The 27955-nt window shown below is 40.1% G+C and overlaps 1 protein-coding gene across 3 annotated transcripts in view; it reads right to left on the bottom strand.

Moving 5' to 3' along the window:
• The window catches only part of chm (lysine acetyltransferase chameau), a 52966-nt gene that overhangs the window by 23244 nt on the left and 1767 nt on the right, over positions 1 to 27955 (bottom strand). The window contains exons 2-3 of one of the 3 annotated variants that reach the window (XR_012409748.1): positions 27522 to 27898; positions 10945 to 11032 (exon numbers count right to left, since the gene is read on the bottom strand). Coding sequence is in view for 2 of the 3 variants with exons in the window: in XM_073964672.1 (XP_073820773.1) it covers positions 10945 to 11032; positions 27526 to 27898 (461 nt within the window). In the remaining variant the exon portion in view is untranslated. Of the gene's footprint in view, positions 1 to 10944; positions 11033 to 19633; positions 19666 to 27521; positions 27899 to 27955 lie in introns of those variants that run through there. The other 2 variants (XM_073964672.1, XM_073964673.1) reach the window with 2 other exon arrangements.

Below are 27955 nucleotides of genomic sequence, written 5' to 3'. Positions count from 1 at the left end.
TCGAACCCGCTAGTCTATGAAAACTCCATTCTGATCGTCAATTAGGACTCCCTTCGCAGAACATCAATTAATTATTACACTCTATAAAATACTGTCTCTGAATATCTTCTGTCTTTTAATACTGCATATGTTTGAGGAATACTTAAAATAAGCTTGGTTTATTGTCCGGGTAGTAATGTCTAACCACCTACCTCTCAAATGTTTGCATGCCTCCTCTCCCCCCTCTTTCACCACACACATGTAGTATGTCTGTCTGCCGTGTCTGTATGTGGTGCATGTATCGGCGGTTAGCAACACGAATGTGCTTGAAAACACAGCGATTTTCGATTGCCACGAATATCAACCAAGCGGCAAATAAACAATTCAATTTTTGTTGTTGTCAAATTATTGTAACACCACCAACCCCCTCACTCACAGCACTACTGAAGGGTACACTACACCTCAGAACCTCAAACCCGAAAATTCATGAATGGCCGGCCACAAAACGTCGCCAATCATTTTCGTTGTTGTCGGCCGATGGCTACTATCCGCTGCCACTTATGACGAAGTTGGGTAAAATTGCAAAAATCTTTGTTATGTACAAAGCAAAGCATATTTATGAAATTTCCTAGCTAGCCGGGCAACCCGCCGCTGCTCATATGTGGCGAGGAATATACACCCGAACGTACACACTGTGATGGGCGAGCAAAATATGCATGTACCACCACCGCCGACCAATCCACTGACTTACCACTGCTGCTGTTGTTCTTTATTTTGCTTGCTTTGTGTGGTATTCCCAGTACATGCAATCGTTGCTGCAACAACAATAATAACAACAACAGCAAATAAACAGGCAATGTCGTCTAAGGTCAATGTCACTTAAAAAGTTTTTTCCGTATGTCTGCTTTGGTCGTCTCTTTGTTTTAGAACTGCGGGGTATATAGAATGTGTGTGTGTGTGGTCGGTCTGAGGACTTTTGCTTAGTCTGGATGGCCGGCCGGACAGTCGCTTCGTTTTGCTTTGCTTGGCCGCTTCTCATATTGGCCAAATATATATTTTAGCCAGGGTAGTTAGGCAATGCTTTCTTCTTCCATAATTTCCATTGTTTGATTTTCCCTGTTGTCGTCGTTGTGGTTGTTGCTGTTGTTTTTGTTTTCCTGGCCTGCCCCAATCTCCCTCTCCACTTCTAATGCCAGAGAATGGCTCTTAAACTGTCTGGCTTTGTCTGCAGGCATTAACACGGAAAGGTAGACTTTATGCCACAGACATGTCTACATCCGACACACACACACACATTCACACGAGCAGCAATATCACCGATTCTTTGCGGTGAAAAAACTTGATGGCGGTGTGGAATGAAGAAAGAATGGACAGACGAACAACAAACAGACATACGAATGAATGAAAGAAAGACTGACTGACGGACTGATTGCAAGGCATTTTTAATTGTTTGCAATAAATTTTCACGAAAAGAAGTTTATTTTTAGAATCTAATTTTTTGTTAAAAAAAAAAAAAACAATTATTGCCACCCATTCATTTGAGGGGAGAAAACCACACACACTTCCCAGACCCCTGAAAAAGGGTTCATTGGAAAATCAAGCAGGGGCTACATGGTAGCAAAAACATGTCATTATGTGGCAATTAACCACTTTTAAGTGTTGTTCAATATGATTTGAGTATTCCAAGGTTGTTTTGGTCTAAAGTTTGGACTTTGGAAGTTTGGACGTTTTATTGTAAATAGCACGCCTTCTTTAGAAATTGACAGTCAGGGACTTTTAGAAATGAATGAATGGAAGTTTCTCGAGATAATATGAACATGATTACCATAGTTACTATAGATGGACAGAAAGTAGTCTTCGAATGTCCTCAAAGACTGAAGGGTAGCTTCATATGACGAATGATGATTAGTCTATAGAGAATTGCACAAGACAGTTTTTCACAGACTTTTGAAATGAATTCTTGGAGAGGGGCTGATGCGAATCTTTAAGTAAAGCGCCAGTAGTCTTTATAGACGGACAGAAGTGAATCTGAATGCATGGGCTGATAGAAGTCTTCAGTGAAGAACAGATTGTAGTCTTCATAGACGAGCTGAAGGGAGTCTTAATGGTCAAGATGTAGTAGGCAAAAAAATAAATACTATGCTTTTACGCAGGTTTCTATGCTACTATAACAATAACACAATACTACGTGCTTTTTATTCTGTCCTAGGTAATGACCAGAAAAGTACAGCGCTGGCTGAGCAAATTGATAGCTGACAACTTTCGGGGATATAATCACAGAAGCAGCCGCTCGCTATCGCTTCGCTCGCTTCGAATACCCGAAAGCAGACCAAATTTCACAGGGTGACGTGCTTCGTCGTACGAACCCTGAAGACCAAAGAGTTGGAGAGCTTACTCTTGAAGTCAACAGATTAGTAGACGAACATAAGCGGAGAAAGTGGCTAGACCACCTGAAGCAATGCTAGATTGGTACATGATTAAGTAAATTGTGGGCAACGGTTAAATAACACTTGAATCCGAGAAAGAAGGACGATAAAACGTCTGTTACTTTCAAGGTCGTGTTATTTTAACCGGCAGTTTATAGCGCACGCCGAGAATGAATGGACGAAGAGGAGTGTGCTAGGTCGTATAAGAAGATCACTCCCACCACAATTAACGATGGACCATGTTGCAGGCGTCATCCGAAAGGCGAAATCATACAAAGCGTTCGGCCCATACGGAATATCAATGGCAATGCTTAAGCAACTGGATGAACCCGGAGTTGTGTATTTAACAAGTGTCCTCAACCTCCTATCGTTAGCCACACATATTATAGCAGAAGCCTGGAATTTGGTAGGTTGATCCCGCTATTGAAGTCTGGCAAGGATGCCAGAGGTGAGGTGAATCGTACAGGCCTTTTTCCCTCCTGACGCCAGATTCTAGAGGCACTATTCCTCCCCTCGATGAATAACATTGTAGAAGTCCTATGTTCCCATGAGTAATAAATAAATTTAAAAAAAAAACTACAACAGCATTGCACCCAATATCCGCACATATCAGTAGACGTTAACAGCTAATGAGCGTGAATAGCTTCGCCGCACGAACCCTAACGACCCCAGAGTCAGGGAACTGACAATGGAAGTCAATAGATTAGTCGGTGAACACAAGCGGAAAAAGTGGCTACAACATCTGAAGTGCTGCAACACTGGAGCCGCTGTAATAAATTGTGGACAACGCTATTAAACCCTGGTACGAGAGACGATCGGACATCTGTCATGTTTAACGGCGTGGCTGTGACAGATCCGAAGAGGTGCGCTGGCTATTGCAGCCGACAATTTATCGAGCACCCCGATAGCGACCGGGCGAAGAGAAGTGTTTTGCGTGGTTTGCGATCTCTTCCAGTCGAGGAAGAACCGCCGCAATTTACGGTGGATGATGTTGCAAATGTTATCTGAGGCGCAAAGTCATCCAAAGCGCTTGGACCTGACGGAATTTCTATGGTGATGCTAAAAGAGCTGGATGACCCAGGAGTCGAGTATTTAAGCAAGGTCCTCAACTTATCGCTAGCCACCCTAATAGTTCCCGATGCCTGGAAGATGGGCAGGGTGGTCCTGCTGCTGAAACCTGGCAAAGATGCCAGTAGAGGTGAGTCATGCAGGCCGATTTCACTTCTATCGCCAGTAGCAAAGATACTCGAGACATTACTCCTCCCCAGCATCAGAACGTGTTATCCAGTTGCGGATCATCAACACGGATTCCGGAAGCAGCATAGTACCACAACAGCACTGCACGCCATTTCCACATACATGGGACGAGGACTTAACCGGGACAAACCATGTCACAGAACAGTGATGGTAGCATTGGATCAGACCAAAGCGTTTGATACGGTAAGCCATTCTAAGCTGTTCTAGGATGTCGAGAATACTACCCTCCGGCCTTGTCTGAAACGCTGGGTCATCAACTATTTGTGTGGTCGCCAGTCATACGTGGAATTCAGAGACAGGAATTCCAGACCCCGTAGAGTGAAGCAGGGAGTTCCCCAAGGAGGGTTGATATCTCCGGAACTGTTTAGCCTCTACCTCTCTGCAATTCCACGCCCTCCCGACGGCATTGAGTTAATTACGTACGCGGATGATTGTACACTCAGGTCCCAACATCGGTTACGGTTGTGACAGGCTAAATGCCTATCTCATTGATCTTGTAGAGTTTTTCCACGCGAGGAATATGAAAATATCCACCACTAAGTCAACATCCACATTGTTCACCACATGGACGGCGCAAATGAAGCTCCCACTGAATGTGCAAGTCGACGTTGCAATTATTCCGACCTTAAACCCCAAAGTCCTAGGGGTCACATTCAATAGCATGTATAAGTCGTCCCAGCATACTACAATTATCTGCGATAAGCTGAGAAACAGGAACAAGGTCCTCAAGTCCCTAGCCGGGAGCACTTGGGGTGCGGATAAAGAAACCTTGTTAACCACATACAACGCGATAGGTCGGTTGCTAACGTAAGTGATACGCAATGGGATAAATTACAAATCTGCCAGAATGCTGCCCTGAGAACAGGTACAGGGTGTCACCTAATGGCTGTAGTGGACCATTTACAAGATCCTTCCTGTGCGTCGACACAACAGGATGTTGACGGTGCAGTACTTGCTTGGATACCATAGGCAAGACCACCCCAATTCACCATCTGGTGGATATGCCTGAACCCCCCCAGCCAAGTCAGGGAGGATTACCGAGATCTGGAGAGAGAGGTGCAAAGATATAAAAGAGAACCTCTAGATCAACGTGCATACCAGGCAGTTTTAAGGGATATTCACACTGATGCTGTTGCAGAGGCTCTGGCAGCCTACAGTGCGAATATCGTCCTCGACGATCATCCACCACCCGTGGCAGCAGAAGAACAACAGCTGCCAAGTCAAATGAGAGTCGTGTTGGCACAACTAAGATCTGGTTGGTGCAGCCGCCACAATTCTTACTGGGCCAATATTGATGGAATGTGGCACCAGCACCTGTTTAACTGCCCAGCCAACCCGACTAACTTAACTCCACTATCTCTTTGGATGAATCCTATTCAGGTGGCGTCCTTTCTGAACTTGGAGCTGGAGGCAGAGCCGAATCAATAAATAAAGATTTACATGTACTTGTAGAAGCTGCTACAACAACAACATATCAGTAGAAGGCTGAGCCAGAAAAGACCTTCGATACCGTCAACCATACCAAGCTGTTCGAAACTTTGGATACTCAACTATATGTGCGGACGCCAGTCGTTTGTGGAATTCAGAAACAACAAGTCCAAAACCCGTAGAGTGAAACAGCGTTGGTTGATATCTCCGGAACTGTTAAAAATTCACCTTTCTGAAATTCCATACCCATAAAATAAAAAATAAATAAAATATCCGCCGCTAAATCCACTGCCACACTGATCACAACTTGGACGGCAGACAAGAGGCTCCCACTGAACATAGTGGTCGATAGTGCACAGATTTCGACCACTATCTACTCCAAAATGTTGGTGTAGCGTTCGTTAGCATGTTTATGTCGTCCGCGCAAGCTGTGGCTTGTGATCAGAAGTAGGAACAAGGTCCTCAAGTCGCTGACCGGTAGCACTTGGGGTGCTAACAAAGAAACCTTCTTGACATCATACAAAGCAATAAGCCGGTCTGTGGTAAGCTATGCGGCGCCAACATGATATGCATATGTTAGCCCGAATGCTGTCCTGTGAACTGCAACAGGGTGCCTCCTCATGATACCAGTGGATCATCTTCTTGACGCAATCAACCCAAGTTGCAGAATTTTTGAACCTGGACATAGAGGAACCAGATCTTGATATCTGAAATAATACACGATAGAACATATCTGCTTTCCTACAAAAACAACAAAAACACTACAAAAGGGAGTTTTTTTATAAATGAGTAAAAGAAATCATTTATAGACGAACTGAAGGAAGTCTTTATAGACGGTCTATTAGAGTCTTTATAGATGAAATGGAGGCAGTCTTTCACAGACGAGTTTTATTCACAACTATCTATGTATGTCTGGTAGAAATATTACGATGAGCAAGCTATGGACCACCAAATCAGTACCACTCTTCGAGAGTTATGTTGTGCACCATTTTTGCGAAAAATGTTGAACTTTTGTGGGGGAGGTACCCGAGGGGGTTTGGACAAAATATTGCAAGGACCAAATTTTGAAATAGATTAATTTCACCGTCCGACAATTTTCAAAAAAATTATACGTTACACATGATTCGGACTATACACGCCAGAAACTATGGGAAAATTGAGTAAAATGATGTTTTTTCAAAGGACATTCAAATTTTAAAGAACCAAATTTGTAAAAAAATATTTTAAATAATTGTACGCATCGCACGATGCTGGTGTCGGTGTCATATTAAACAAGTAAAAAAGTATCAGTCTGCTTTGCCGACAGAGATATACCCTCAGCCTGTGTATATTGAAACAATTTTTTCTCAAAAAACGTATGTATTTAGGGGGTTTTAAAAATTTTGGGCGTTTGAACCGACAAAAATGTTGATTAGGATTAAAGATCAAAAGTTTTGCGGAGGAGATACTAAAAATAATGGATCTGCAGCCACTACATATGGTGCCATAGGGGGTTTTTACACCCTTCGGACTGTTTGCTCAAGAAGTATGGACTTACCCCTGAAAAAAACTTTTACCATCATAAATGAGGCAGCGAATGCAAGTTGCTTCAACAAAAATCAAAGTGATTCGATATCAGGTCTTAAAGTGAACTTATCCGAAATTTTGTGTGGGGGGTACCGGATGGAGTAGACAAATATAGTCCATATTTGAACCTGATCTATATCTGGTAGATATATTAGGATGTGTAAAGTATGGACCAATTCGCCCACTACCTTCAAGAGTTACCGTACGAACAATTTTTCCGAACATTTTTGAACTTTTGTGGGGAGGTACATGAAGGAGTGGACCGAAATGGCTTATCTTCGAACTTAAACTATGTTTGGACAAAATATTACTAAGGCCAATTTTTGGACCGAATCGACAGATCCGTTCGAGAGTTATTTTGCGCTCCAACCACCTCACACGGTGTCTTAGGGTTTTTTGCAACTTTCAGGCTATTTTCTCAGGAAGTATGGACTTGCCCCTGATGAAACTTGTACTGTCGTATGCGGGCGGTGAATAAAAGTTGCTACAACAAAAATCAAAGCGATTCAAGAGATGGCCCTAAACTGAACTTTTCCGAAATTTTGTGTGGGAGGTACCCCAAGGAGTGGACCGATTGAGTCCATATTAAAAACTTATCTAAGTCTGGTACACATTTCCCGATGGGCAAAGTATGGACCAAATCGGTTACTTCCTTCAAGAGTTATCGTGCGCACAAATTTTCCGAACATTTTCGAACTTTTATGGGGGAGGTACCAGAAGGAGAGGACCGTTATAGCCCATCTTCGAACTTAAACTAAGATTGGACAAAATATTACTAAGGCCAAATTTTGGACCGAGTCGGCAGGTCCGTTCGAGAGTTATCTTGCGCTCCAATCACCTCACACGGTATCTTAGGGTTTTTTGCAATTTTCAGGCTATTTTCTCAGGAAGTATGGACTTGCCCCTGATGAAACTTGTACAGTCGTATGGGGGCGGTGAATAAAAGTTGCTACAACAAAAACCAAAGCGACTCGAGAGATGGCCCTAAACTGAACTTTCCGAAATTTTGTGTGGGAGGTACCCGAAGGAGTGGACCGATTGAGTCCATATTGAAAACTTATCTAAGTCTGGTACACATTTCACGATGGGCAAAGTATGGACCAAATCGGTTACTTCCTTCAAGAGTTATCATGCGCACAAATTTTCCGAACATTTTCGAACTTTTATGGGGAAGGTACCAGAAGGAGAGGACCGATATAGCCCATCTTCGAACTTAAACTAAGATTGGACAAAATATTACTAAGGCCAAATTTTGAACCGAATCGACTGATCCGTTCGAGAGTTATCTTGCACTCCAACCACCTCACACGGTGTCTTAGGGTTTTTTGCAACTTTCAGGCTATTTTCTCAGGAAGTATGGACTTGCTCCTGATGAAATTTGTACAGTCGTATGGGGGCGGTGAATAAAAGTTGCTACAACAAAAATCAAAGCGATTCGAGAGATGGCCCTAAACTGAACTTTTCCGAAATTTTGTATGGGAGGTACCCGAAGGAGTGGACCGATTGAGTCCACATTGAAAACTTATCTAAGTCTGGTACACATTTCACGATGGGCGAAGTATGGACCAAATCGGTTACTCCCGTCAAGAGTTATCGTGCGCACAAATTTTCCGAACTTTTTCGAACTTTTGGGGGGAGGCCCATCTTCGAACTTAAACTAAGTTTGGGTAAAATATTACGAAAGCCACATTTTGAACTGAATCGGTTGATCCGTTCGAGAGTTATCTTGCGCTCCAGCCAGCAAGCCAGACAGACGGACGGACATAGCTAAATCAACTCCAAATTGTCTGAAACACATTTCGTCCAAACATACTTGGGGTCTTAAACCGTTATTTCGATGAGACACATTTTGCGCGTATGAAAGTGTATATACCCTCGTTAGCATAAATGCTGAGGGTATAAAAAGGAGAACATTGGCTTTATATAATAATTATAACCCTAGAAAAAGTTATAAACGAAATTTTACCTTGACGATTAAGACCTTGACAGTGAGGTTTGGTGGATTTTTTGTGTTTAGAATTTAAGACAGAGCTAAAACTTTGCCTCCGAGAGCAAATTAAAATTCGTAGCGATTTAGAAGATCTGAGCCTGACAATATGATACATTTGACAACAGGCCTCAAACCTTTTGGGGCCCATAACCGCAAAAGTGGCAGTGATGGGGAAATCGCCGGGACTGCGGTGTGAAAATATGGATACTATTTTTCGCGTCACACAGTGATATTGAATAAAATGTTTTATTATATTTGAAGAATCTTATGTAAATATTTATTAAACATGTAAAAAAAGTGTCAGTCGGTTTGCCGACAGATATATACCCTCAGACAATGTGAAGCGAAACTCTCACCTCCGGCCAGATCGAATGTATTTAAGGTCTCTTTAGAATTTTGTGGCCCTTTTTGGACATTTGAACTTGCCGACAAAAATGTGGATTCGGGTTAACTGCACTAAGACGCAAATGATTTTTGAAGTTAAACTAAATTTTGACAAAATATTAGGAGAACTAAAGTTTGGACCAGATTGGTTGACCAATTTAAGTGATATCGTCCTAGCATTTTAGTGACATTTTTTTGGGGGAGAAGTACCTAAAGTTGTGGCCCGGTATTGCCCATGAAACTATGTTTGTATAAAATAAGACGAAGATCAAATGTTGGACCAAATCGGTTGAACAGTTCGACCGCCACATATGGTGACATAGGGGTTTTTTGCACCTTTCGGGCTGTTTTCCCAAAAAATATGGAATTGCCCCTGAAAATACTTTTACCGTCGTAATGGAGGTAGCGAATGCAAATCGCTTCAACAAAAATCAAGGTGATTCGAGAGCAGGTCTTAAAGTGAACTTATCCGAAATTTTGTGTGAGAGGTACCAGAAGGAGTAGACAAATATAGTCCATATTCGAACCTGATCTATATCTGGTAGATATATTAGGATGTGCAAAGTATGGATTACATCGGTCACTCCCTTCAAAAGTTATCGTGCGCAAAAATTTTCCGAACATTTTTGAAGTTTTGTGGGTGAGGTATCTGCACCTTTCCGGTCATTTTCTCAGGAAGTATAGACTTGCCCCTGATGAAACTAGTACCGTCGTATGGAGGGCAGTGAATACAAGTTGTTACAACAAAAATCAAGGCGATTCATGAACTGGTCCTAAACTGAACTTTTCCGAAATTGTGTGTGAGAGGTACACGAAGGAGTGCACCAGTCCAGATTGGAACCTCAATTAAGTCCAGTAGAAATTTCACTATGCGCAAAGAATGGACCAAATCGGTTACTCCCTTCAAGAGTTATCGTGCGCACAAATCTTCCGAACATGTTCGAACTTTTGTGGCGGAGATACCCGAAGGAGAGGACCGATATGGCCCATATTCGAACTTAAACTAATTTTAGGCAAAATATTACGATTCCCGAAATTTAGTTCGAATCGGTTGATTCGTTCGAGAGTTATCGTGCGCTCCAGCCAACCAGACAGACAGACGGACGGACATTGCTAAATCGACTCCAAATTGTCTGAAACGGATTTCGTCCAAACATACTTAGGGTCTAAAACCATTATTTCTATTAGGCAAATTGCTGAGGGTATAAAAATAACATACAAAGCTATAATATTGGCATTTCGGGAAGTGTTGCACTACATAAAGCATGTTAACACATATTTTTCTGAAGAAAAAATGCAGCATCGTGTAGTGAGTACAATTTTTTTTAAATTTGTCCTTTGAATGGTGGACAGGATGAGAAAACGAAATATCAAAAATGCCATTTAAACTCTAATTTGTCTATAGCTTCAGACGTACATATATAGTCCGGTTCATGTGTAATTTTGGCTGGCGGACGGCATTTTAGCTCAATGATATGGGACCTATTACAACATCAATGTGATGTTGTCTGGCCTCGGAATCGATCTTCGCATTCAGTGTACAAGGCCAGTGTGCATAACATTGTACCACGGTGGCACACAGAGTAGACGTACGACCAGTGTTGTTATTGAATCGGTATTTACCATATTTTTTGTCGAAAAATGTAGATTTCATAAGATAATAGACATTCCAAGCTACGTGTGAGGTGAGTTTGGTATCAGAGCAAAATGTGTACGGATTTTAGAATGACACTCATGATCGACACGAAATGTCTTTCCTAACTCGTTGAGTAGGAAACGAAGATTCAAACAAGGAGACACTATAACTTGCAATAATTTCAAAATCCTGTTTGAGCATTTTAGGTTTATAAATAAAACAAATTTAACGAAATTAAAATAAAGTAAACTAAATTAATAATAGTAAATGTTACTTACTGAAATCGATGAGTAATCTTCCGTAACCTTTCCTTTGATATGGCGGCAGGGTAAGTATGCAGGATACATTGTAAAATGAATTCTTTTCCTGAAATTGAAAGGGTTATCAGAAATTATTAACGCAATAAAACATTATGATTTGTTTAAACTTTTACACAAGATTACATAAGTTTGTTCAACTTTGTTAAGACATGCTGCTGAATGAGAATTTGTCTCTAAAGCGAATATCCAGTAAATAATGCCACGAATGTATTGGCGCTCTAATAATATTGTCCATAAAGTAACAATAATTATACATTTTAGGCAATTTTTAAAGTTAAATCTTAATTTTGGAAGTTGTTGTGTCTTGTCGTTACTCTGGACTTTCTTATGTACTTGATTCTTTATTTAGCACCTTTTCAGTATCGAGAACAGATTTACATTGATGTATTTCAATAAGTGTGGACAATGGAATTCATCTTAAAATACTTGCAGTTATTTTTTGATAACCATCATATTTTTTTGTGAAAATGTTTGTCTTATATATAATGGAATGGATTTATAATAATAGTTTTCTTCGATCAATTTTGGATTTGATGGTAGAACAGATCAAGCCTGCAATAAATAATAATATGCATTAATTTCAAACATAGCCCAATCTTGAAAAGTAAAAACAATGCAAACTTGTGTTTGCATTTTATTTTTTTGCTTTTAGATGACAATAATTAATAAAGCATTTGAAAGGGGGGTTTCCCAAACCACACAGAATTTAAATGAACTTGAGGTCGTCAAATGTTTTACCATCTTCTATGCACAAAAGTACAAGCTACTCTACATCCACCACATAACATTACCACAATTTTTGAAATACAATTTTTGGAAGTTCAATGACCGTGGCTTTAAAATGTATCTTCTTGTCGTTTTGGCAAGTGACGATGATGTTGATGATGATGACGATGTGTCTGGGTGTACCCATCACCCGACTCACACCATTCATTAGATGCCTTCATCGGCCATCCATCTATTCATCCATGCAGACAGTAAGCCAGCCAGCCAGCCAGCGAGGCAAGCAACCATTCATTCACGTACACATGTATGTACGTTTGTTTGTTTGTATGTATGCACTGTCGTAGTACAGACGCAGAGAAACTTTTGTAAATAAATGTGCGCAGAATAATACATAAATTTTTGTACATAAAAAGGATGCAGACACATAAAAAGGACAGACAGGCAGGCGGCAGACATACCCAGACATAAAACTTTAAAGGACAACAGCCATCCAGCCTGGCAGCCAGCATCTTCGTATAGTTGTTGCCGGTTTTATTGCTGATGGGTGTTTTGGCGGCTGATGTTGCTGTCAATGTTGTTGCCGATGGTGTTGGTTGGTGGTAGTGTTTGTTGTTCATCGCAGTCCTGATGCCAGCCAAATCGACAAAATATTTTGAAGCTGAGTAGACTGCATTAGAAAAAAACAACAACAGAGTCACAGGAATGCATATTCTACTAGCACTACTCCCTACAACTTAGCAGGCACATACTAGCTGCCACACCAAGGAGCGTAGCAAGATAGTAAGTACATATGAAACTATCTGCATTATTATTAGCAACAAAACCAACAACAACAGCAGTAACAACTTTTACAATTCGCAGACAACTTTTGGTAGCAGAGAACGAACAACAATAACAACAATTTCGCAGTTTATTAGATATACAAACGAAATTATAGTAATACCACCACTCAACCAATGTTCGAGTAGATAGTAGTACCCCTTGTCACCATCGTACGGCGGGTAGTAAAAACTTTACATACTCTACTACTTATGTCTGTAACTAAGTATATGTGTGTGTTTTCACTGTCTGTGCATTACAACAATATTGTCAAAATGTTCCCTGCTACAATTTCTTCTTAACCCCTTACCTCTCACATGAAATTTTACACTGTTGTAGGTTAGGATTTCATAGAACTCCCTGTCTGCCTGTTATCCTTGTTATAGAATCTTTGGCAATTCTTCTTTTTTTCGAAATGAAATGACGCACAATGTTATCCAAAGAGGTGGAAAGTCTGATTATAACGAACGATTTTTCGTGAACGTAAATGTATCTATTTATTACACCGTAGGTATAAACCCAGATTCAGATTTACCGATCAATCCTATTTGTCTATAAAAAAACGTTCAATTTGTTGTTGTTGTAACAGTGTTTTATTATTATGTTTGTATGTTCGTTCTCCTGTTCAATTTGGCTCTGGGTCTATCTCCAGTTCCAGGAAGTTGGCTACTTCGATGGGATGTAACCACAGATCCACTGGAGTCAGATGAGTAGGCTTGGCGGGGCAGTTGAATAGGTGCTTAGTATCGTGCGGGCCCATGCCGCATACTGGGCAGATGTCTTGCACGGCGCGATCGATTCCCGACAATAGCAATTTAGGTGACTGCAATATCCTGAGCGTAATTGTCCCGAAACTACTCTGGTTTGTCGTGGCAGCTGACGCTCTTCAGCTGCGATAGATAGGGGATGTGCTCCGATGACTGCATTCACACAATAATTGCTTATGGCCTTGGCAACTGTGTCCGTGTGAATGCTGTTCAAACCTGCCTGATATGCCCGTTGATCTAGAGGTTCTCTCCTATATTGTTGGACCATCATCTCTAGAGCATGAATATTCTTCTTGATATGCCTGAGTGTATCGGTGGCCAGCAGATGGTGATTGGGATGGCTCTCACGGTAACACCCGAGCAAGTACTGCAACGATAGCATCTCATTATGTTGTCGTACTGGAAGAATCTTTGCCTCCTCATGTAGATGGTCCACTGTAGATTTGAGAAGGCACCCTGTTGCTGTTCTCAGGGCGGCGTTCTGACAAATTTGAATCTTATCCCACTGCGTGTCACATAAATTCGGGGACCAAACTGGCGCCGCATAGCTTACCACAGACCGACCTATCCCTTTATACGTGGTCAACAAGGTTTCTTTATCTGCACCCCAAGTGCTGCCGGCTAGGGACTTGAGGACCTTGTTCCTACATTTCAGTTTATCGCAGATAGCTGTGGCATGCGCGGACGACGTGAAAGTGGTGTCGAATGTGACCCCTAGAATTTTGGGGCAGTTTGTGGTCGGAATTCTGTTACCATCGACCCTGATATTCAACTCTCTTCTATACTGCGCCGTGCATGTGGTGAACAGAGTGGCCGTCGATTTAGTGGCGGATATCTGCATATTCCTCGCGTGGAAAAAGGTGGTAAGATCGGTTAAATAGGAGTTCAGTCTCTCACAGATGTCATCAGGGTAGGTACCTGACGCCAGGATCGTACAACCATCCACATACGTTACGATCTCAATGCCGTCTGGAGGGGGCGGAATACAGGATAGGTAGAGGTTAAACAGTTCCGGAGATATCACCCCTCCTTGGGGAACTCCCTGTTTCACTCGTCGGGGCTTGGATTTCTTGTTTCTGAATTCCACATACGACTGGCGACCACACATATAGTTGATTATCCAACGTTTTAGACTTGGCCGGAGGGTTGCCTGCTCGATGTCCTCGAACAGCGTGGAATGCTTGACAGTATCAAAGGCTTTTGATAAGTCAAGCGCCACCATCACTGTTCTATCACACGGCCGTTCCTGGTTGAGTCCTCGACAAATATGTGTGTAAGCTGTGCTGCTTACGGAATCCATGCTGATGAGCGGCAACTTGATAGCTATTTCTAATGCTGGGGAGGACTAAGGACTCAAGAGTCTTCGCTACAGGGGACAAAAGCGAAATCGGCCTGTACGATTCACCTTTGCTGGCATCCTTGCCTGGCTTCAGTAGCGGGACCACCCTGCCCATTTTCCAGACTTCGGGAACAATAAGGGTGGCTAGCGACAGGTTGAGAACTTTAGTGAGATACTCCACTCCCGGCTCTTCCAGCTGTTTCAACATTACCATGGAAATTCCGTCAGGGCCCAACGCTTTGGATGATTTAGCGTTCCTGATGGCATTCGCAACATCATCCATTGTAAACTGTGGTGGTTCATCCTCGGCAGGAACAGATCTAATGTGACGTAACACTCTTCTCTTCGCCCTGTCACTCTCGGGATGTTCGACAAACTGTCGATTGAAATTACTTGCGCACCACTTCGGGTCAGTCAACGTAACGTCGCCAAACGTGACTGAGGTCCTATCTTCCCTTCTTCCAGGGTTCGAGAGTGACTTAACCGTTGCCCACAATTCACCTATACTGGCTCCAATGTTGCAGCTCTTCAGATGATTTAACCATTTGTTCCGCTTATGCTCGCCGACCAGCCAGTGTCAGCTCCCTGACTCTGGGGTCATTGGGGTTGATACGACGAAGCTCATCATGCTCATTTGCTAATCCTGTCGCCGCTGCTGGGAAATTTGGCCTTACTTCGGGTATTCGACCAGCAGGGATATGGCGAGCGGCTGCAGCAGTGATGATGTCCCGGAACGTCCTTTCCGCTACCCGAACATCAGAAGGATTGGGCAATTCTCTGAAGCAGTGATTGGTGAACTGAAACTCGGCCAATCAGCTTTTTTAGGATTGACGAACGTGCGGCGTTCAGAGGTGATGAAATCGGGTCGTCTGCTGATGGAGACAATTATGGGGAGATGGTCTGAACCAAGGGAAATGACGGGTTGCCAGGTGACGTCATTTGTCAGACCAGGTGACTCGATGGTTATGTCTGGCGAACTGTGACACGCTGCTCTAATTCTGGTAGGGGCGTCCGAGCAAAACGTATAGCTATCAATCTGCTCAGCCAGCGCTATACCTCTCTGGTCGTTTCCGAGGGCCGAATGCCACATCTCATGATGCGCATTAAAGTCCCCCAGGACCAGACGATTATGACCTTCCAAAAGCGGGCTAATGTCAGGCTTATAATCTGAGATACTGCTATTTCTCGGCGGGATGTATACGTTCAGCAACTCTATCTCGGCAGTTCCACACCTGACTTCTACCCCCATACATTACATGTACGGGTCATTAGAGGCAGGCTCAAGCGAGATAGGTCTGTATTGAACAGACTGGTGCAAAAGGAAAGCTAATCCCCCACCTCCACATCTGGTGCGATCCTTCCTTATTACGTTGTAACCATCACAACGTACTGAGCTGTGGTCGTTCAGCATGGTTTCCTGCACAGCCGTAACCCTGATATTCTACCGATTCATAAAGTCCACTATTTCATCGATCTTACCTCGGAGCCCATTGCAATTAAATTGCAAAATGCTGCGCGTGCGGCTGCTGTTGGGGGGACTGCGGGGGAGTTTCGTAATCCGACGACGAAGGAGTTTCGTAATCTGACGACGAGTCACTGGGGGCTGTGTTCGCGCAGCATGCAGCAACATAGTCCCTATCGTAGTCCCTCGCGTGGGCAAGTCCAGAGCAACCCCTTAAATGCACCCACTCCTGACATCTATTGCATCTCACCGAAGATTGGATACGGGTGAAGATGCGGATGTGACAAACCGGTCCTGGGTTTTCCTCCGTCCCGGCACGGACCAAAAGAATCCGGAGCAGACATTCCGGGATATGCCGCTCCCAGCACAGAAAAACGAAACAAATACAAACACAGAGGTGGTCAGAGGTTATGAAGTTGGGTGGTCTTTTAACGGAGACGACGATAGGTTGATAGGAGTGGCGTGCGAAGTGAAATGTGAGGACTTTCAAGGACGTTTGGACTATAAACGGTAGGAATACGAATGTCTTCGATCACAATGATCTGACTTGGTACTCCCATTTTTTAAACAGTTAGCAATCAATCCAATTTTCCTATTTAAAGCATATTAATTAGGAAAATTGGAATATGGGAACTTGTGCCAGCAGATGGATGATTCAGTAGTTGGTGGGATTGGGAGAATAATTCTTCGAAATATTTGATTGATGGTGAATATCGGTGTTTTATACCGAAATAAACCTAGCTAAAAACTTTTTCCAAGGGCTCTGATTTCCGATTTTTTCTGAGATTTTCAGAATATTTTTTTTGGAAATTTGCGGATTTCTCTAATATTTTCCTAGAAATTGTACCGATTTTCTACAAGTTTTTTTTTGAAGATTCTCTGCACATTTACTGAAGAGTCTTAAGAATCTATGCTCGGATTTCTAATCGATTTTCTAAGGATTTTTTTTATTCGGTTGTTGTCGATAATTAAAGTGATTTGTTATAAAATTCCCATATACAATTTTATTTTTTTATATAAATGCAACATGCTAGTGTTGATAGCTTTAACAAACTCGAGCACATTGTTCTACTATTAATCATAAAATGATAACAACAAGGAAAATCATTAGAACGTTTGGAATTAGAATCTTCTATAAATAGCGCATTAAAAGAAAATTGTCTCTGAGTAGGGTTTGTTCTGTGTTGTATCAATATCAAAGGCGTCAGCGTCCAAAATTTTTTCCGATTTGTTTTCTTGTACAAAATTTAAACTTTTCTTTCCGAATTCGGACCGAGTTCCTTCACAAATTCTAAAATTTCCTCCGAATTTTCCAGATTTTTTTGAAATCGGACCAATTTCTGTAAATAAAATCTAAGGATATGTTTCACTTAGACGATTCGAACACAAATTTGTTCGAACTACTACCAAAATTCTGTTTTATTTTTTTGAAAAATATCTAGTACAGTTTTGTTTTCAATCAAATAAAATTGTTCTACAACGACAAGAGTTTAGTAGTAATTCGAACGAAATTGAATTCGAATCGTCTTAGAAAATCTGGCTATCAATTTTTCTCCGAATTTTCCAAGAATTTACTTTCGAATTCGCCGCAAAACTCTAATATTTTTTTTTAGAATTTCCTTAAAAAATTCTTTCGGTAATTTGTTCAGAGATTCTGACCGAATTAGGAAGAAAATGTTAGCTGGAAACATAATTTAACGTATCGTATTTACGTTACTTCACCTAAAAGATCTGCTGGACCTGATGACGAGAGACAAAGTAAATAAAATAAATTCCAAGTTCGTCATTATATGATTAGTGTTCGATTAGTAGCCACATTCGTAGGTAACGTATACACTTTCGTCAAGAAATATGGAAAGGAGCAACAAATATAACAACCATAAAAATAAGATATTGAAAAATCATCCGTGTCCTTTGTGTGTACACCCTAAAATGGCATTTAAGAGGTCCACGACCTCATTACATTTGCAGCAATATCAAAGAGCAAATGTCGACTACGCACAATCATCTAAGGATGAACTATAGGAACTTTACAACAACCCGAAGCAGACAAAGGACTAAAATGATAAGAACAACACCAACAATATTATCAGCATCCATATTCCCCCCAAAGCAAGTCATGCTAGCAATATGTATTGCCGAAATATACACAAGTGCTACACCAAAAAGGCCAACAGCATTTTCATAAGCAAAATAATAAAAAAAACATTTAAAAAACTGTCCAATTCATTCCCTGCTTACATTTTTAGGCATTTCAATTCAGTTCTTGTGGTATTTAAATATTAAAAAGTAATATTGCAATTTAAATACAATTTTGCTGTTGTTGTTGTGAGCATTGCCTGATTAAAGTAAAGTACTAGACGGGTTTAACCACTTCGCACAGAGGAGTGAATGAATGTGCCGGCGTGTGTGTGTGTAAATGCGTTTGGGGTCTTGTTGTTTTTGTTTTGTTGCAAAAATCCTAGACAGTTGTTATGTACGTAAATATGTTCTGTGCTGGGCGACGACGATGATGATGTTGTTGTTGACGATAATGATTATGATGATGACTGAAGTACTGCCTTGCCTCCTGGTATGAAGGGTAGAACTGAAAAGTCAACGGCACGACATGCGCAATTTGTAACACAAACCCAGTCTGTTCTGTATTCCATGTCGTTGATTCATTCATTGTTGTTGTTGACGGCATCGTCCCTTTGAGGGCCACATTTCATTACACTACATTGCCCTGCCCTACCTTATTTTTTTGGCGTCTGTGTATTTTTCTCCTCGTTTTTGTTTCTGTTCCCTTTTTTCGTTTTTTTTTTTTTAACTCTTTTTTGTCTTTTTTTGGGTAAAAAATAACAGCAGCTTTTTTTGCAAAGTCCTACAACAATTACATGTTGTATATCTGGGTGGATATGTCTCCTATATTTTGTTGTTGGTGTTCTTGTTTTTGGTGTACAGCTGTTGGCAGTTAGGTTAAAGTACTTGAAACAAAAGGTTTTACATTTTTTGGGAAGTGTAAAACATGCATTTTTGTTCGTCTATATGGAAGTGTGGTACATACATATGTACATACACACAGATAATATGTATGTATGTATATAATATTGATATAGACATCGTTGGCAGACAGACAGCAACAACAAATTTTTGCACATAGACAAAATAAAGCCAAAAAAGTACAAAACTACAGCACATAAATTGTATATACAAAAATACACTATGCTATACATACATCTATCTGCATGTTTATGTATGCACATCCATGTATATAGACTTGTCTCCGTGGAGTATGTATGTACATATGTATTATACAGAAAGACACAAGTCTACTCCAGACCAGACTAAACTACTTAACTCTTACTTGGTATGTTAATCGAATATTTTTGGGTATGGTCAAGAACGCACAACACGTCGACGACGATAACAGCGACAACAAACTCTCATTCAGTGCCATTGTTAAGTGTGTATGTGCAAATCTTGCACACCGACCGACCGACCAACTTCATGGAATGGGTGGGAAATCCAAGCAGGACCGTTGTTGTTACTCACATAGTCACAAATGTTCAAACACTCACCAAACTCTACAAAAAAAGGAATAGAAGAATATAGAAGAGGGTAGCGTTAGTTAGTTTGAAAATATTTTTTAGAACTTCTAAATATTGTCTAAGAATATGGTAACGTATAAGATTTTGGATTAGCATTATCAGATGAGATGATAGCTGTTGTGGTTAATTGAAAAATGAAATTTATTAATTAAAAAAAAAATTGTATGGATCTATCTTAGAACTAAGTTGCCTAAAATGGTTACAACTAATTTGATAGTCAAAAATATTTTCTACTTTTTTTTAATCTAGAGTTGTAGGACAATAGATTTAGAGACGGAGGTGATTCGATCGTTAGATTAAACATAATATAACTATAAACAAGTAAAAATGGAGTTAAGTTCGGACGGACCATACTCCATCACGTGTTTTATTGAAACCAAATTTCATCACTTTCGGTTGGATAATCTGAAAATTCCCAAAAGTCGAGAAAAACCGTTCTATGGGGGCTATATGAAAAACGTGGACCTATACTGAAAATTTTCTACAGCCATGTCCAACGGAGATTAAAAAACAAATTTTAGGCATTTCAGTTGAATAATATGTCTAAATCCTCCAATATACTGAAAATCGGGAGGAACCGTTCAGTGGGGGCCATACCAAAACGTAAACCTATACTGACAAATTTCCGAGGAAAAGTTCTGTAGCCCCTAGAAAGACTAACTACCAAATTTCAGCCATTTCGATAAGCTAAAACCTTCAAAATACCGAAAATCTGGAGGTAACATTCTATGGTGGGTCATATGATAATTCTTTGAAGACGTGGACCTATACCAACAATGTTCAGGTGGAAGTTTTATACCCCCATCGAAAAGTAAATGCCAAATTTCAACCATTTCGTTTGGATTATTAAGGCCACAGCCTTCAAAACACCGAAAAGCGGAAGGGACCGGCCTATGGAGGCAATATGAAGACGTGGACCTATGCCGACAATTTTAGGTGGACAAGTTTGTACACCCACCTAAGAATAAAACCAAATTTCATCCATTTCGGTTTGATAATGACGCTAAAACCTTCAAAATACCGAAAATCGGGAGGGACCGGTCTACTGGGCTATATAAAGACGTGGATCTATACCGATAATTCTATTCTTGGATATTTTATACCTCGAACGAAGACTAAAAACCAAATTTCAGTCATATCGGTGGGATATTGAGGCCACAAACTCTAAAATACCGACAATCGGGAGGTACCGTTCTATGGGGGCTATGTCAAACCCATACTCAATACCAAACATCCTAGGAATAATATAAACTTCTGTACCAAATTATAAAGCCCTAACTTAAATACTGCGAGCTTTATCTTGATTGCAACACATGGATGGACAGACGGACATGGTTATATCGACTTCGACTTTTATGCTGATCAAGAATACTTATACTTTAGAGGGTCTACCTTCCAAATACCAAAATTCTTGAGAAACCGTTCTATGGGAGCTATATGTAGACGTGAGCCTAACACGGTGCTCTTGAAACAATTTTAAATGGAAGGTGCTTACACCTCGAACGTTTTTGCGGATTCTGAAACTACAATGTTTATAGATGGGAAAAATTAAAAAACAAAAAAAAAAAAAATCGGCGGAGCGCTTTTTAAATAAATGGCGATTTAAGTTGACATTTTTAGGGGTTGTTTAGGTTTTCACGATTTTGCTTAGAAACCGCAAGTCCTATCAAAATGTGACTAAGGAATATGTTGTAGCTATGAAAATTCTCTACAAGATCGACCTTTATGGTATTTTCGTAGTTTTTACCATTTTTAAGATATAGAAGTTCAAATTGGGACAATGCACTGACTGTATCGCCCCCATATAAAACAATGTTATGAAGGGTGCGCCTTAACTCTGATGAAAACCGCTTACGCAGGGGAAGTTTTTGTGAATTCTGAAACAGCAGTGTTCATAGATGAGAAAAATCCAAAAACAAGAAAAAATCGCTGTAGGGATTTTTAAATAAATCGCGGTCAAAATTCACATTTTTAGGTGTTTTTTAGGTTTTCACGATTTTGCTTGGAAACCGCAAGTCCGATCGAAATGGAGGTAAGGAAAATGTTGTAGTTGTGAAAATTCTCTAGAAGATTGACGTTTATCATTTGTTCCCAGCCTGTACCATTTTTGAGATAAATAAGCTCAGTTTACATTTTTAGGTTTTTTTGTTAGGGTTTCGCGATTTTGCTTGGATACGGTAAGTCTTATCGATATGGGACCTGAGAAAATCTTAAAGCTGTGAAAATTCTCTAAAAGACTGCCTTAAGTAACTTATCCTAAGTTGTACCAATTTTTAGATATATAAGTTTAAGTTGTGAATTTGCAGTCATGACATTGAATTTGAATTGTCCCAATTTGAACTTCTGTATCTCAAAAACGGTAAAACCGACGAGAATACCATAAAGGCCTATCTTGTAGAGAATTTCCATAGCTACAACATTTTCTTTAGTCTCATTTTAATAGGACTTGCGGTTTCTATCGTGAAAACCTAAACAACCTCTAAAAATGTCAACTTAAATCGCGATTTATTTAAAAATCACTCCGGCGATTTTTTTTTTTGTTTTTTGATTTTTCTCATCTATGAACATTGTAGTTTAAGAATCCGCAAAAACTTCCAAGGTGTAAGCACCTTCCATTTAAAATTGTTTCAAGAGCACCGTGCTAACCGACGATTTTCTATTTTAAATTACCGAAAATCGGGAGGGACCGGTCTACGTGGGTTATATGAAAACGTGGACGTAGCCCCACAATTTTCAGGTGGATAGTTTTTACCACCATCGAAAACTAAATGCCAAATTTCAGCCATTTCGGTTGGATATTGAGCCAACAACCTTCAAACCACCGAAAATCGGGTTCTACCTTCAACGAAGGATAAATATCAAATTTCTGTTGGAAAATTACACTAAATACCACTAAAATACCAAAAAAATACGGAAAGACCTCTCTATGGTCCTTTCTATGGTGGATCTATGCCGATAATTCTCTTTTGGAATGTTTTATACTTCCAACAAAGACTAAACACCAAATTTTAGTAATTTCGGTGAGATATTGAGGTCACAAACTTCAAAATACCAAAAATCAGCAGGCATCGTCCTATGCGGAAAATATCAAAACGTGGACCGATATAGACCATATTAAATACCAAATGTCCTATGACACACATCACAACAAAACTGCCAAAGTGAATCTTAAATACTGCAAGTTGTATCTTGATTTAGGAGTGTCTCCGACGAATATTTTGATGTATTTGTTACAAACCGAATGGCAAAGTTAATTATGGTGGAGGGTAAAAAAAATATTCAGGTACGGGTTTCGACTCTCTTCCTATTCTATATGAATGTTTCTTCCATTAGCAGTCCACACATTGCTTAAAGACGGTTAATGATCTTTGAGGACTATGGAGGTCGTAATCTGAATTAAAAGGCAAAAGTGTTAAACTTTTGCGGAGGAGGTGCCTGAGGGAATGAACCGATTTAATACATCCATCACAATGACCTTCTGTGAAAATTTCAAAATAATCTTCGAAAATTCCTTAAACTGCACTTAAGCAAAAATGTTAAACTTTTGTGAGGGGAGTTGTCCGAGCTATTGGACCATTATAGCAGGAAGCATGGACTTGCCCACAAAAAATTATATCGCTGCAAACAAGACCATAAGGTGTCTCTTCGGTAAAAATTCCAAAACAGCCCTCAAACAGCACTGAAGGACGTACCCGAAGGTGTTGTCCGATATTGACATTCTTGGAACATGTTGTAATTTTGGAAGAAATTTTACGATAGGCAACATTTTGGCCAAATCAGATATTTAATTCGTAAGTAATCATGCTCATCGGTAATTTTAGTGGATGCCGGCAGGGTTTAATATAGTTTTTGGGCCGTTATCTCAGGAAGTATGAACTTGCCCCCGTTGTAATAGGGACAACCTTCTTCATCCGTTAGGTGGTCCAAACAGCACTTTTCTGAACAATTTTGATGTTTTGCGTGAGAGATACGCAAAGAAGTGGACCGTTATAATTCATAATTATGCAGTTGACCTGATTACAAGGTATTGAAGTCAATCCGGCCGGCAATCTCAGGGCGCAGAACTGCGTCCCTTCCCTCTTTTCGCAAATCAGAGATAAGGTCTTTGCAACATTAGATCTATGCCAAGTAAGTGGGAGGACAACAGCAGCTATGTGAAGTTATAGAAGAGGCTGAAACAATCGAGCTCCTTCTTTGCCGGTGTCCTAGACAGACAATCAAAGGACACAGTCGGTTTGGTGTCCATGAGATTGTATTTCTCTCTTCCATAAATCCCGCGGCCATATTATAGTATTGCAGCTTCCTTACGTAGCTATGGAGCGGTTCGTCCTAGGCTAAATAAGTTCAATTAACACCCCTTTTTCTTCCCTACCTCTCCATATCCCTTTTCTGTCCTTTTCACCTTTTATCATCTTTGCCTCTTTTCAGTGGCTTCCGACAAGCAACGGCAGCTGCGCATCCCAAGTAACATTTACCACAAAATGCAAATAATCAATATATTTCTTATGAAGCTACTATTAAAGAGTAAGCTAGGAATGGTCCAATAACAAATATATTTTTGAAAAGCTCGATCCTGTAGCTCTTTATGAAGGAATACTTTGAACCAAAATAGCAATGCCCTCCCTCCTACACCTTATTTCATATAATAAAAAAAAAACATATTTCCAGCAAACATCCCTAGAGGGACAAGGGTGCCAAGGTAGTGCAGAGTTCAGCATGTCCGCCTTGCACGCTGAATGCTTGGACATTCAGAAGACTTTCTTTCAGCCATGTTTGAAACGGATAATCAACAATATTTGTTGACTCCAGTTGTTTGAGGAATTCACAAATGACTATTCTAAGTAATCCCGTTGAGTGAAACGGATATCCTCAGAATAGGTGACATTTTTGGAACTGTTTAAAATCCACCTTTCTGATATTCCACACGCTCCGGACGGCATAGAGATGTGATACGTTAAATATCAGTATAGCTGATTTAGTACAGTTATTCCACATGAAAAATATGAAAATATTCGTTGCTAAAATTACAGTCACACTGCACGGTGCTCTTGAAACAATTTTAAATGGAAGGTGCTTACACCTCGGAAGTTTTTGCGGATTCTGAAACTACAATGTTCATAGATGAGAACAATCAAAAAACAAAAAAAAATCGCCGGAGCGCTTTTTAAATAAATCGCGATTTAAGTTGACATTTTTAGGGGTTGTTTAGGTTTTCGCGATTTTGCTTAGAAACCGCATTTCCTATCAAAATGGGACTAAAACAAATATTGTAGCTATGAAAATTCTCTACAAGATCGACCTTTATGGTATTTTCGTAGTTTTTACCATTTTTGAGATATAGAAGTTCAACTTGGGACAATGCACTGACTGTATCGCCCCCTTATAAAAAAAACAATGTCATGTAGGGTGCGCCTTAACTAACTTTTGATGAAAACCGCTTACACAGGGAAAGTTTTTGTGAATTCTGAATCAGCAGTGTTCATAGATGAGAAAAATCCAAAAACAAGAAAAAATCGCTGTAGGGATTTTTAAATAAATCGCGGTTAAAATTCACATTTTTAGGTTTTTACGATTTTCCTTGAAAACCGCAAGTCCACTCGAAATGGATCTAAAGAAAATGTTGTAGCTGTCAAAATTCTCTAGAGGATTGACGTTTACCATTTGTTCCCAGCTTGTACCATTTTTGAGATAAGGAATCTCAGTTTACATTTTTAGTTTGTTTTGTTAGGGTTTCGCGAATTTGCTTGAATACGGTAAGTCGTATCGACATGTGACCTGAGAAAATCTTAAAGCTGTGAAAATTCTCTACAAGACTGGCTTAAGTAACTTATCCTTAGTTGTAACATTTTTTTAGAAATATAAGTTTAAGTTGGGAATTTGCAGTCATGACATTGTTTTATAAGGGGGCGATACAGAATTGAATTGAATTTGAATTGTCCCAATTTGAACTTCTATATCTCAAAAACGGTAAAACCGACGAGAATGTCATAAAGGTCAATCTTGTAGAGAATTTTCATATCTACAACATTTGTATTAGTCTCATTTTGATAGGAAATGTGGTTTCTAAGCAAAATCGCGAAAACCTAAACAACCCCTAAAAATGCCAACATAAATCGCGATTTATTTAAAAAGCGCTCCGGCGATTTTTTTTGTTTTTTGATTGTTCTCATATATAAACATTGTAGTTTCAGAATCCGCAAAAATTTCCGAGGTGTAAGCACCTTCCATTTAAAATTGTTTCAAGAGCACCGTGACTGTCAGTAGCTAAGCCGACCATTTTTGATGTCCAAATTCCAACCATCAACTACATAAGGTATTGGACATGAAGTTCATGGCCCTCTGGCCGCTGTTGTAAGATATGCGCGACAGTGTGGTCTTCGAATACAAAGGCAAAGCAATAGAAGATTATTCAGACCTGTCGAACGCTGCTCTGAGAACTGCAACAGGATGCCTTATCCTATCTTCAGTGAACCATATTCACATGGAAACGAAGATTCCTTCCGTACGTCAACAAACTAAGCTTTCGCTGCTTTACATGATTGGGTATCAACTGCCTGTCTTTTAATAAGGCGTGTCAGAATCTTCATGATCGAGAGAGAGAGGGGTGCAACACCACTAGAGAGAATACCTTGATCAACAAGCCTATCAGGCAGTATGGAATAGAATTCACACAAATGCAGTAGCCGATGCCATAAATAATTATTGTGTGATTGCTGTCCTCGAAGTACATCACCCATCTATCGCAGCTGCCCCGACGGACCAGAGAAATCTTGGTTCAAAAACGTCTGTCGTGTATGCGGCATAAATCCGCATGACACACTCTACCTCTTCAACTGCGGTGGTAATCCTACTCAACTTACTCCATATGCCTTCTGGCTATCGTGGAAGCAGCCACAATTTTAGACCTGGATGTTGAACCCAAACATACATACGTATGATTTAACATAACTTCAGAGAAAGTAGGACAACTTCTGTCCGTCATATGTAGGACAGAAATTAATGCATGCTGATCAATGCAATATCAAAAATTTCGGTGTACAAATTTAAATGTTTCAAGCATGAAGATGCAAGAATGCGGTTCACAGTGCCACTCACTGCGAAGTAATTAATGAGTCATGATAATTTTTTCAAAAATAAATGCAGAGGCTAATTTTGGACTATTACCTCAGATCAATTCAGTATCTGTATTGATTCGACTAATCTGAACATACATATATTTCAAAAGAATTGAAAAGTGTAGCAAAAGTTTGATGTTGTACCCGTCGTATAAATTTGAATTATTCGACCAAGGGCTCAATTCTTCTTCTATGAAAATTTGAAATGAAAACTTTTACAGAGGGAATAAATGTCACCCCAGGATGACTGGGCGAAGAGGAGATTCTTCCTGCCGAGGAGGAACCACCACGATTTACAATGGATTATGTTGCAAATTTCATCAGCATCGCTAAATCATACAAATCTCCATGCCCTTGGTAATGCTGAAACAGCTGGATGAACCGGGAATTGTTGTTTGGATTGCTCCTAACAAAACCTTGAAACTTCCTAAATCGTCCGCCCGCAAATTTAAGGGGTGTGTAGAATTTCAGTGGCTTTATTTTTGGATTTGGCAAAATATCTTCGAAATACTCGAAAAATAAATTGATTAAAAACAAGTTTTAAAATTTGTTAGCTACTAGATAACTTGACGACAATTGGAAGGGGTCGAATATAACAAATATAAATATGTAACTATGTATATCTTTAGGCTCTTTATACATTGCGAATGTGTTTATACATGTTTATGTGAATTGTGATCTCCCTATTAGCTACTCCAAATAAAATAAACAATATACTTACTTTACTGAAATATCCCACAATATGACATCCATCGTTGTCAGCCAATGTCATTATATAGAACAGGAATGGTTCAACGTCATAGTACAGAGTTTTGTGATCCAGAAAGAATTTCGCCAGCAGACACAAATGTTGACAATATTGTTTGTGTCGCTTTCCATCGACCTGCCACACTTGTAATTTGCCTTTGCGATAGATTTCATCTCCGGGAGGATGGCGCCAAACACATTTTTGAGCATGACGTTTAATACCAGTCTCGGATTTTTGATAACGCAAACAAAACTCACAAATATACATTTGTGGTAGGCGAGATACATCTTCCGGATAGGGGGATTGGTACCAAACTTTCATTTTGTATTTTCCCATGGTAATGTATCTGCAGAAGGAATCAAAAAACAATTAGTAATTTTTCCAAGACATATTTCACTTTAAC

Source organism: Musca autumnalis, unplaced genomic scaffold, assembly GCF_047663935.1.
Source record: "Musca autumnalis isolate F117 unplaced genomic scaffold, ASM4766393v1 scaffold_2, whole genome shotgun sequence".
Lineage (NCBI taxonomy): Eukaryota > Metazoa > Arthropoda > Insecta > Diptera > Muscidae > Musca > Musca autumnalis.
This window is presented reverse-complemented; position numbering and strand designations above follow the sequence as displayed.